This window comes from Rutilus rutilus (assembly GCF_951802725.1).
Source record: "Rutilus rutilus genome assembly, chromosome: 12".
Taxonomy (NCBI): Eukaryota; Metazoa; Chordata; class Actinopteri; order Cypriniformes; family Leuciscidae; genus Rutilus; species Rutilus rutilus.
The window spans coordinates 13,230,033-13,243,241 of NC_140217.1; the positions used below are offsets into that span (position 1 = coordinate 13,230,033).

Below are 13,209 nucleotides of genomic sequence, written 5' to 3' on the forward strand. Positions count from 1 at the left end.
ATATACGGATATAAAACCAAATTTTATTCAAATTAGTGGACATTGTGTGCTGAAAAATAACATTTTAAATAACAAATAACAACTTCTATGTTGCAGTCTCTTTTCTGAATGTATATACATTGCGATAACACTTAAAACATAGCAACAACATAAAACAATCTGCAGAATATTACTATTTCTGCTTTACTGTCCAGCAAACAAATCCTCCTATAACAGTTAATGTCATTAAACTAACATACATCACACACTTTATGTATTCAGTTACCACAAAATGATTATACATGATAAAAAATTATTGTGAGTTGCTGCTTGCTACTTAAAGGGTTAATAGATGGTAAGATTTACCAATGTAATACCAATTTGTTGGTATTACAACAAATAACATAAATTGTAAAATTGCTGTAAAAGGCAAAGGAACCTCATGAGTAGCATACAGTGAAAAAACACAGCCTGTCATTTTATTCTTAAAAAGATGTTCTTAAGAAAACGTTCTTAAGAAAACTTAACACCGCTGGCATTATGTAGACGAAGATGAGGGTGTAGATAACCCAAGCGCAGCTTTATTTTCAATGGTGATGATCCAAAAACAAACAACTTAATACAAACCATGAATCAAAACAAACTTGAACTATGAGCTTGACTAAACAAACAATGAAGTGGCATAATGTGGCGGACCTGGACCGTGAAGCAGAGCCAGGCCTGGACTGTGGAGCAGAGGACGAGACGTTGTAGGGTCAGGTGGCTTCCATGGCCGTAATAGAAGAGGCATGGACGGCCTCCTTGGACTTAAGATGGCAGTGGCTATCACCAGAAGAACCAAAGTCAGGGGAAGGACCTCTGGGACCACCAGGCTTGGTAATCTGGCGTGGCGTCCTTGACGTGAGAAGACTCTGGCGTGGCATGCCTTGACTTAAGAAGATTCTGGTGTGATGGGTACTGTGGAATTGCAAAGTCCCTCATCCACAATTCCCACAGTAAATGATGAACCACGCAACGGGGCATAGTCAATACTCGGCTAGAGCTGGAACATCGCTCTCAGGCATCAGGTAGTTCGATAAGTTGTTTAAGCCATTCTGGTCACTGTCTTTTAAATCCACATCATTAAATCCCACCTGGTAGAGCAGTCCAAAACACTCCTCTACGTAATCCTCAATGGGAGTATTTCCTTATGTAGATGTAGTAAAGCAACTGCTGGGTTCATGGTGGGTTGGTTGTGTTTTCTGTTATGCTGATGGCATGAAGTAAATGAAGATCAGGGAATAGAGAACTCAACTGCAGTTTTATTTTCAGTGGTGATTATGCAAAAATATAAACATAAACAATAAACTTAATCAAAAATTACAACAAAAATTAAACATTGAGTGGATTCTGTCCTTGGCTTTAGGAATGCATGCAGCTGACTGGCTGCATATCCTGTGGATGATGTAATGTGAGGACAGAGTGTGTAAGGCAGTAAAGTTTTGCTTCATTAGATAAATGCTTATACAACAGTGAACTTTTCAGCAACTAGGGACATTGTGCTAGTCATCCATGACACTTTAGGAACCAAATGAACAAGTTAACCATATGTGACAAAGATTATTTCCCTAAGGATTTATTTTTTCATTATGACAGAAGTTTAAATTAGGCATTGGGAGTGATGGACAAGTGATAAACAATAGTTTCTACTTATAAAAGCATCCATATTTTAAACATGGGCAGTATATTCTAGCATATGGCATCTGACAATTGTGATTAAGTTTTAAGTCAAAGGGGGTGGGGTTCCAGTTGTCATCTACTGTCATCAACTGACTATAGCAATGACATTCATTGGCACCTTTTAATCAACAGGATTGGAACTGAACTTTGCAGGAAGGTAGGTCTCCAGGAGCATAAACCATACACCACTTACAAAAATCCAAAGCAAAATTTCAATCCATTATAGCAGTATTGTAACTGTTTTTGTTGCGCTTTTTCGCATGTTAGCATAGATTTTTTTTTTTTTAAAGCAAATGACTCATTCAAAATGCTAAACCAAAAATTGCCTCAAAAAAAGTCTGTCATGTAATACATTTTATATCAAATTTTATCTTAATTGCTTTGGCAAATTTTCTTAAACAGTCTTGGTTACACTTCATTTTAAGTCTTAACATTCATCTTAACATTCTCTAAACTGTTGTGTAATTGTCACAACGGTTTTATTGAATATCACAACTTTTCATAAGTTGAACGTTTTCAAAAAAAAATATATATATATTATTATCACGTGAGCCTTACTGGTCAGAATGTTAAGACAGTAGATAACATTGGGAATGTTTGTTATATACAAATCAACTTTTTGACACTGACTGTCCGATTTGTATTGCTTTTTAGATATAGCTTTCAACAGTATAGGCAAACATTTAGTGGGAAAAGTCAATACTGTAGTACACAAAAAAAAAAGAATATTGCACATTTATTTTTGTAGCAATCTGTAACATGTAAACCAAAAACATTCCATGTCATATATATTTATGAAAAATACATGTATGTTTGATCATTTTTGATAACTGAATGCATAATTTTGCATGTGCTGGCTAAGACGATGAAAAACGTTGTGAAGAGCAACAACTCAGCAAGCCATGTGTATTTAGTTATTGTGCAAATTGAAGACAATTGCACATACTTTTTTGTATGTGCCAAAATGCGTGGAATTTGGTTAAATTAATTAGAAATTCACAACTGGTGTGACCAATGAACTAATTGTTCAGAGATCTGAATATTGTTTTGAAAAAAAATTGAAAATTGAAAAATGAGCCAAAAGCGATTTAGAAAACCTACCGTTTTAATAATCCTAAATGCATGACATGACTGCATTTTTACACAGGAGTGATCTTGTGATTCAAACTGTCCTTAACATCTTTCGGGATGCAGTTGTGGGCTTGCAAGAGATTAGGATGTGCAAGACCAGTGTAAAAGGAGGCCAGAGCACCTGCCTTGAGTGGATGTTCTCTCACCAGCGTATACATTGAAATGTCCCCCAAAGGTATCGAGGAGCTGGTGATGCTAAGTATGGCAGGGGAAGTGCTTTTAGATGGATCTTTGGATTGAGAGCAGGACTGGGGCCGTTGTTGTCTGTAATGGTAACTTGGAATGCCAGTGTGGAGGGAGGGCGAGGGGGGAGGGGAAGTAAACTCAAAGTGCTTGAAATTAACCTCTTTGTTCTTTTCACTGTAGATGTTAACTGCCAACACACCGATGGCCTCAGCCACTATGAAGGAGAGTACACCTGAGTAGAAAGACCATCCGTAGCTGTATATATTTTTTTTATCTTCTCCTTTCTTGTCACCAGGGTCTCCGGCATTACTGGAGATGTAAACGATGATGCCGATGATATTGCTGAGACCTGATGAAAGGTAAAATTATAATAATAAGAAGAAGAAGAATAGGAATAGGAAGAAGCTTCTAATTAGATAATCCCCTTTGTCATAAACTTGTCAAGTCATAACTAAATGTTTTCTTAATTCCAAGTTCTGATAATGACTCCTACAATCATACAAAAGTTCAGTTTTGAAAACCCATCATTGTAAAATTTTAGAGGACTAATGTCATACAAAAATATGACAAATTGATGGAGCACAGTCAAGCAAGTTTGTGCCCATGATGAAGATAGACAAAGTAATTCAAATAGAAATTATGCTTATTAATCCAAGAGACACAGGTAATCAATAGTGAAGAAACTCAAACGACAGAGAGTGTAAAACAAAACAACACAACAATACCGGACAATGAATGGGAACTCAAAGACTAACAGGTGATCTAATTAATGAGTAACCATAATAATAATAATTCTTTACATTTATATAGCGCTTTTCTGGGTACCCAAAGCACTTTACATATGGAAGGGGGAATCTCCTTAACCACCAATAATATGTGCAGCATCTACCTGGAATGATGCGACAGCAGCCATATTCCGCCAGAACACCCAGCTTATTGGTGGAGAGGAGACAGAGTGATGAAGCCAATCAGTATATATGGGGATTATTAGGAGGCCATGGTGACAAATGAGAGAACGCCCACTCCGGGAAGGCGCAGCAAAGCTCGCAAGTCCGTGGCACAGGCAGGGTCACGTCTGACCAAGGCAGACCCAGAGGGACGAAGGAACCCGGTGATGGTATATGGTGGAGCCAAGGGAGAGAGGAGCGAAGGTGGAGTCGACAGGTCGGCGGACCGAGATGGAGAGATGGGATCAGAGGCTGGAGGTGGAGCTGGAAGATCCATTTCCCTGGGCGATGCTGGAGAACAAAAGACATGTGGCTTATCCACAGAACAGAATGGTGTTAGAAGAGAAGTCAAGGGGCTGAAAGGAACCAGCGGAGGTGAGGCTGACAGACTGGCTGGATCAGGATGTGGAGACAGTAGAGGGAGGCTGGGTGGGATCAATGACGATGAAATAGTCTTGATACAGGGCGACAAAACAGACTTTATGCTGGGCAGGACCAACAGCGACAATGAAAACACAGGAAACTTGGTGCTGGGCAAGACTGGTGGACTAGTTCCAGGAATTTATCCAAAAATTCCTCCAGTGGCCATGCTCCTTGATGACAACACAGAAGACTGTGGACAGGAGATTCAGCAGAACATCTGTATCCAAATCCGCATAATAATTATATTCCACAAAGGACAGTTTTAGATCACCCTCAGTGGAGGGATTGTGGTCGTGGTTTTCCTCCATTCCCTCATATTCCACCAAAAGTTCCACGGCGATACACAGTGGTGCCAGCTAACACACCTGGTCAGATGTAAATTGGGGCTAAGGTTCTGGGGTGATGGTAGGCTCTGTCCATGTCTCAGGCTCTGGTGTGTTCATCTCAGCAGGCATGAGTTCCCAGCCTGCGGTGGGCCCTGTCTTAATGTCTGTGCTAGGGGCTAATGGCTGGCTGTGCTCTGGATTCGGCTCTGTGAGGTCCACTGGAGGATTTTGGGCAGGCAGGGTTGGAATTAGTATAGCTGGTTCGGAGTGGGCTCCTCTACAATAAGTGGAGAACCAACCACACACAGGGCGTACTCAATATATTTAAATAATGAACAGTTGTTGTTCCCTACAAGCATTATTTGGAGCACTTCGTCGTTAAGCCATCTCCAAAAGAGCATTTTTAATGTTCACTCGTCCCAACATACCTGACGGCACAGTTCCAGGTATTCATCCACAAAATCCTGCTGTGTCGACTGAAAGCCTCATTCAGAGCAGATAGAGTATGGCTGTTCTTGAGGTAGATACTTTAAGTCTTGCTTCCTCAATGTACCAAGATAAATAGTCAACAACAAGCAGATCAGTACTTGGTATGGGCATTGACAACAAGGGCTCAATCAATGCATTCCTGTGTTGAGCACAGACACTACATAGCTCCACGATTTGGTTATATGTACTGACATACCCGGCCACCAAACCGACTGACGAGCTCTGGCCCTGCATTTTACAATATCTTGGTGGTCCTCATGTAGAATCTTCAGCATCTCTTGCCACATGGAACTGAGTATGTCAATCCATTGTCTCCATCTATGGAAAAATGTCCTCACTCAGGACCTTGCAGGATGGCTGGAGTTTGCTATGAATGGCAGCTGAAAAACTGCTTTCTGGGATTGCAGTAAGCACTGCGCCAGCATCCCGCTTGAATTTGGTATGTTGACCATTCAATCTGAGTTCAATCCCCTTGTCTCTAAGGAACTCACCTCTTCCAGGAAAGCAAAGTCTTTCATGCTCTGTTTTTCTCGCTCCCTGATTGATGTCATTAACCTTTCCAGCTGACCAACACAGCTTTGTGTAATGTCTCTTTTTGTGGCATTTATGGCATTACGCTTCACGTGCAGGGCACTTTTTCCAATTATGTCTTTTTATATTTCCACATCTTCAACACCCAGTTGCTTTACGGTATTTATTGACATTGCTGGGTCGACTTTTTTGCCAATGTACGCTCTTATGTGTCCGTTTTGCATTCTGTATGCCAATTACTAATTTGTCCCTTATCAGTTTGTCTCCTAAGGCTCACAATGTTCTGCCAGTGCATGTACAGCAGTAATGAAAGCTTCTATACTCTCTCCTGCCACTTGATTACATCTGTTAAATTTGCTTACACAATGCTGTTGGAACACCATTTCACTGTCTTATATGACTTTAACTCCTCCTCGGACAGGGGAAGAACATTCAGGATATCTTCAGCTTTGTCACCGATGGTAAACATAAATGTATTAACCAGATATTCTTGTGACTGCTTGTCCAGGCCTGACGCAGTTATATAACGCTCAAAGCGTTGCATCCATTTGGGCCATTCATTCATATCGCATGGGGGCTTCAGCGATGGCATCAGATGTGGCACACTAGCTGCTTCATCCATTGTCACCTCCTTTTATTTTTCCCACTGTTTTTCACCAGCTCATCTGTAATTTTTTCTCTGTCTGGCTCACTTGTGGCTTCTCCGAATTCTGCTTTAATTTCTGTTTCTTTCCCCGCAACATATATAATTATTTTTGTTTTATAATTGTATATAATTGTATTGCAACTAACTGGTTTACTTAAACTTCTCATACTATGTTATGTTAATGGGAAGTACGAGGCAGAACATGTAGTCTAACATGATACGGAACATGTGGAGTAGCCTAGCATAACCTTTAATTCCCATCTGTTCACCAAACATATGTGTCCGGGTAGGGGTGGGCGATATGACCAAAATCTTATATCACGATATGAGTAATTTTATTTCACGATAACGATACATACATTACAATATAGTTATTTTCCCTTTAGATACGTTTTTTTTTATATCAAAATTTTTTATATCATTGAATTTTCATAATTCTTGTCACCATTTTCAATACCACAAAAAAAACCTAATACTAGCCAAAGTATAAAAAAACTCTCAAGCTTATTTACAAGTAAACAGTGATAAAAAAGAACAAAGAAACTAATTACAAGCATATAGAAAAACAAACTAAAAATGAACTAAGACAAATTAAATAGAACTACCTGAAAAATGTCAAGCACTAGAAAAAATACTACTTAAAGGGTTAGTTCACCCAAAAATGAAAATTCTGTCAGTAATTACTCACCCTCATGTTGTTCCAACCCCGTAAGACCTTCGTTCATCTTCGGAACACAAATTAAGATATTTTTGATTAAATCTGAGTGCTGTCTAAACGTAGTGTTTAAGTGTAGCGTGTCTGTGCACATCACCACGTATGACACACATGACCAGCGTCGGCCAATAGTGAGCCTACGTGGTGACGTGCAACACTATGCTTAAACACTACGTGAAAAGACTCGAGGCCCAGAGAGAAGGAAATGAAAAGTGGGATAAAGTCGTTTTTTTGTTTTCTTTTTGCGCACAAAAAGTATTCTCGTCGCTTTATAAACTTAAGATTGAGCCACTGGAGTCACTTGGACTATATTAACGATGTCTTTAATACATTTTCTGGGCCAGCAAGTTATAATGTCTTAGAAGCCTATGGAGGAGTGATTCAGCTCTCAGATTTAATCAAAAATATCTTAATTTGTGTTCCGAAGATGAACGAAGGTCTTACGGGGTTGGAACAACATGAGGGTGAGTAATTACTAACAGAATTTTCATTTTTGGGTGAACTAACCCTTTAAATTGTATGTAAAAGTGATCCATTGTATAAAAAACACTGCATAGTCTTCACTGTTTAAATATACATTTATTCTTATTAAAGTTACAAAAGTGATTCAGTCAAGAGCAGTGAGAGATTTTATCTTTTTTGTTGTTTGATTAACATTAATAACGACAGCAGGTAAATTTGGATGCTGTCACTTTAAGACCGACTGCACGGATCCAATATACTTGTGCATTTTCTTTCTCAACTGCTTACGGTCACTTAAGACAGAAACGACTGTTGTTTACTTGCAAACTGACATGGTCAGTTTGACACATGAGTATATGTATTTAGCTGTTCATGCCCAATTAGTCGGCAAAAAGCACTCAGTTCAGTTTTCATGCGCTCTGTGAGTAGCGACTTCATGCGCGCATCTCTCAGACAGCACTGAGAAACAGTCTCTCAGCATGCGCATATAGCGAAATGAGTTGTCTTTCTGCACTTCAACGGTTGAAATTCACTTGTTTTTAAACCGCAATGCTTAAAAACGCATGCAAACAATAAGCTTTCGTGACTGCATAGCACAGCAACGTCAAGTGAACGTAACCACGATAGAGACGATAGTCCAACATCTCTACCGGTTAATCGGGTCTATAGCCCACCCCTATGTCTGGGTAACACCACAACTTAAACAATTATTTCCTTTACAGAACATATATGTATATTTTTGTTCATCGCAACATATGCAGAAAATGAAATTGGACAAATTGATTCAAATAAAATTGGCCAAAAAAATAAATAAATTACAACATTATATCATGTCTTACATGCATTTATGGCAACCATGCTTTTTCAATTAAAATACACTGTTTACTAAAATGATGATTTGTGTTTGGAGACTCCTCAGGGATTCTCTTCTGAAGCACTAGAACTGGCTGAATGTTAAGGTTACTGGCATGTGTTGTACCTGCAGATACAAATAGGATTCCTGCGCTCAGAATAATGTTATTTCTGCTGCTGTAAATGTGGCCCACCCCGACACAAAGTCCACCCAATAGAAGCAGGATGGTACTCAGGATGGGGAAGAAACTGGATGCCCGCACTAATCCTGCAACACACAAAGACATCTTACTGTGTTTAAACAGACTTTTAAATGTGTCACCAGCATGAAATGTGTCACCAGCTTCTCATTGTAGATATGCCTAAAATGCAAGCAAAAATAAATAGCTCCATGGCATACACATTATCAGCTAGCCAACATTATTACAGAAATGTCATATTGAAACAAATTTCCTAATATATATATATATATATATATATATTAGGGCTGGGCGATATATCGATATAAAAAATATATCGATATATTTTGAAATGCGATATGGAATTAGACCATATCGCATATATCGATATAGTTCAAATTTTCAAATAGTCCGCCCCTCCTTCCACTCTGCGCGCGTGTTTAGAGCATGTTATGTTATGAGAGGCGAATCATGACTACTTCAGAAACCCCAGCACAATAGGAACTAACAGGCAGTGACATAAGTGTACGCTGAAATAAAGTTTTTCACCTCAGAAACACGGACTTTCTTGTCCTGTCAGCCGTTATACTGTGCTCGGAGCGCACACTCTTCAATTGCACGCGCAAATGCGGCGGCGCGCGCGCTGTGTATCGCTTCACTGTAGGCTATATAAAGTGCAAAAGAAACTATACGAGCATGCAACGCCGTTACGTTGTAAATTACACGAAATAAAAGTAATGCAGGTATGATTTTCATTCTATTCACCTGAGCAGTTTCCATGTTTCATTAACAGTTATTGTTAATATTGTGTATTCACCATGGTAACTGTCGTTTACTTTATTTTTCTTTGTGTTATTTTTTATATTTTTAAATGACTGTAGTGGCTCATACCACATTGTATAAACAAAAACTAGTTTGGGTCTGCTATTTAATAGCTTTAGCATAGGCCTACTGTTTATTTATTAGTAGCCTACTAGTCTTTACTAGTCATATTTTTACAATTTATGTTAAGTAAAGGGGGACAGTACTTGTGTGTGTGTGTGTTAACAAATTTTGTGTAAACGTGTTATAATTTGCCTATATATATGTAGGTTATATATAAGCAAATTATAACATGTTTACACAATTTTTTTTTATATATATTCAATGTAAACTTTGATAATCATAATTAATAAATCACAATTACAATTCCAAGGGAATAATTGGCAATTATGATTTTTGTCATAATCGGTGCAGCCCTAAGGTAAAGAAACCTGTTTATAATTTATTAATTTGATTTTGCAACTGTTCACTGAAATAGCTGGTTTCAATAAAACTACTTGTGACGTCATGTTTGGCTTTGACTTTGACTGAACATTTGCACTCATTTGCAGAAAAAATATCGGGATATATATCGTATATCGATATCCAGCCTAAATATATCGGGATATGACTTTTGGTCCATATTGCCCAGCCCTAATATATATATATGACATATATAATAATAATTTAATCTTTGGTGAAATTTAATCAAGTGGTGGAATACTATTTTAAATCTTTCTTTGAATGTTTTAAAGAAAATGAACTCACGGAGGATGTACTCGGAACCTTCGGTGTCATAGTCATCCACAGAAAAATGATTGATCCAGTAGCAGCTCCCATTGTTGATCCCTGTGCCAAACATAAGTGTTGCTGAATTTTAAGTAAAGATTATAAGATTAATTTTAAGTTAATTTTCTGCCTTGTTTTTTTTTTTTTTTTTGAATTAATCTTCAAAAGCTTAAATTAGCTTCTCCTTCACCACTAAGAATATATTAAATATATTTACATGCTATCTCTTTTGTGTGACCTTACTCTAAAATATCCCTTAATGTATGCAAATATACATGTAACTGTTAAATATCTGTACCAGTCTTGTTGAGGTCTTTAAACCATCATCATGTTCTATCATGCTCTGAGTGACTTTCTTTAAAGCCGCATGAATAGACATATCTATCAAAGATTAACAATCTTTACAGAATAAAAAAATTCTAATAAACCAATATTATGGGGGTGAAATGCAAACTGTTCCTGCAAAATGTAATGTATATGTTTTGAAAAGGATCATTGTAAAGACAAATGAAAGAGCCTCTGGTGCAATCTTACCTTCTGGCTTCTAGAAGGTACAAGAGAAAAAGGTTTCTCTTAATGCACAAGAGAGAAAAAAAGATTTTGAGAGTGTGTTTTTTTTTAAAAAAACCTTCTGTACCTTCTGTAAAGGTTCATGTTCATTCATCATGTCATATGTCTGGCAGAATATTACTGCAATAGGCTACATTCTTTCTTCATAACAGTAGACTAGTGTCTCAAATTATTTGAACAAGAAATCGGTGGAAAGCATAAGACCAATTTGTTATAGATTTTTTTTTTTTTTTTTTTATGACAAAAAGTTGAACAATCTAGTATTGCATCTAGTATTATAATTTAAAACATCTGTCCGTTTATTACCTTCCATACAGCATATCCTCCAAAGTCCAGAATGCGTGAGATCTCCTCGTGTTTTCTTTGGCTGCAGCAAGGTTTGGGTTTCTGTTGCGTTGCTGGTCGTGTTACAGATGTGTGTTCTCGAGTAGAGCCAGTAGTCGGTCCCGATAGCGACAGCCATCAGGCTGATCCCTGCGAACGCGCCCAGGCTCGTCAAAACAACCTGAGCTCCACGATCACACCAAGCCATGATACCGCAGGCTAGACTGAACTGAGCGGATCAAGACAACTTCACAGTACATTTCACATATCTCTGTTACGTGGTCAAATTCAGCCACGCATGATGGGAGCACATTAGTAAAACTTTTTTTATTTTTTATTTTTGGGGGGGAGGTGGGGGGAGAAAAAACATCCAGTAGCGGCTCCTGACCTATATTTAGGTAGATCTGTAGGACATGACGGTGACATGACTGCAGGTCCTGAATGAATTTGGATCCAACTGTCTGCGCACTCTTTAAGAACACAGACAATTTCATTACTTTTTTTTAGCATCATTTATCAGTTGTGCATTCCTAGCCTATAGCATTTTATTTATTTTTTTACCACAAGTTATAAAGGCTATACGATTTTGGTAACACTTTACAATAAGGTTCAATTAATTAACATTAGTTATTAACTAACATGAACTAAAAACGAGCAGTAGGGCCTACATTTGTTACCGTATTTATTAATACAGCTGTTCATTGTTTGTTCATGTTAGTTCACAGTGCATTAACTAATGTTAACAAATACAACCTTTGATTTTACTAATGTATTAGGAAATGTTGAAATTAATATTAACTAACATTACTAAATGCTGTAGAAGTATTGTTCATTCACATAGTTCCTGTTAACCAAAGCAGTTTACTAATGTTAAACTTATTGTAAAGTGTTACCACGATTTTTCTTATTAAAATAATAATAAATGTAAATAACATTCTGATTTTCATGTAGCCTAATAATTTTGTGCCATAGACTGTATAAAACAAGTGCACGTTATATTTAGTCACTATTTGGCTATTTTTGGCCTACTAAATAACGACTTAAATAAGTACTTTAAAGGATAACTGTCGCCAAATTGCAACCTAGGGTCTTTTTGTTAATTTACCCGAGGCAAACTTTAGTTTAAAACCATAATTAGAATGGAATACGCCACTTTTAAGTTTGACCGTATTTTCGTTTTCGGTCAAATTGCCTTTTGAATGGGAGTGCATGGGGCACTACTATGATGGCATCAAAATCTGCACCTGAGTGCAGGTGCACGTGCACCTGAGATGCATCTCTCCGTAGGCAAGGGCGTGGTTAGCTGGTACCCTTATGTCACAGGGCACCACAACTTCCAATAGGAAAATTCAACTGCAGTAGCCACCGTTCAACCTGAAGAGGGCAGCACTCAGACGTTTTTACACCATATATTGTAGAATTAAAACACTTTATACCCAAATGTCAAAAAAAAATTACTTGAATCAATGAACAGCATTAATAAAGACCCAGTCTTACAGATCATTTACTAAAAAAAAAGTTGTTTTAGGGTTTAGTTACCCTTTAACATAATCCTTTAAGTATTAAGGCCTTATTTAAGGCCTTTATTCTGACACTGTGTATGGGCATACAAGACTGCGGGGTCATTGTCAACAAAGTATGAAACTAGATATTGTCTGTGAAACGTACTGTATAATCTTTTTATCTATCTCTTCCATTTAGTTACATAGCAAACACAAGCTGACTCAAAGTAAACCGTTTCAAGGAGTAGAAGTCTAATTTTTCATAGATGTGATTATTCCTGCCTCCATTTCCATTTGACATAAAAGTCATGAAATATTAGTGTTTAGGACAAATGGAATTTAAACAAATGAAAAGCCACAATGTTTCAGACAAACCATCTGAACAGGGTTTGATGCATTCAGTGGTTATAACAGTATAGGTAACAAAAAAAAAAAAAACTATTGTAATGACTTTAATGGATTATTTGCTAAACCAAATAAACTTAATATATAATATTTTAGTGTCTGGTGGAAGCTAAAATATGCTCAGTAAGAATGTTATGTAAATCAGTAAGTATTATTTGCCAGTTTAATAATAATAGTAGTAATAACTTAAGTTGCCTGTATTTCCCCTTAATGGTAAATGAACAAACACAGAA

General features: G+C 37.5%; 1 protein-coding gene across 1 annotated transcript; it reads right to left on the reverse strand.

Moving 5' to 3' along the window:
- Positions 1 to 2,837: 2,837 nt before the first annotated feature.
- cacng4a (calcium channel, voltage-dependent, gamma subunit 4a) lies at positions 2,838 to 11,406 on the reverse strand (the record flags this gene model as incomplete). Its single annotated transcript, XM_084426921.1, has 4 exons — positions 11,052 to 11,406; positions 10,155 to 10,235; positions 8,534 to 8,674; positions 2,838 to 3,364 (listed from the first exon to the last, which is right to left on the reverse strand). The coding sequence occupies exons 1-4, from the start codon at positions 11,275 to 11,277 to the stop codon at positions 2,838 to 2,840; spliced, it is 975 nt and encodes a 324-aa protein (XP_084283047.1). The 5' UTR covers positions 11,278 to 11,406.
- Positions 11,407 to 13,209: the final 1,803 nt, after the last annotated feature.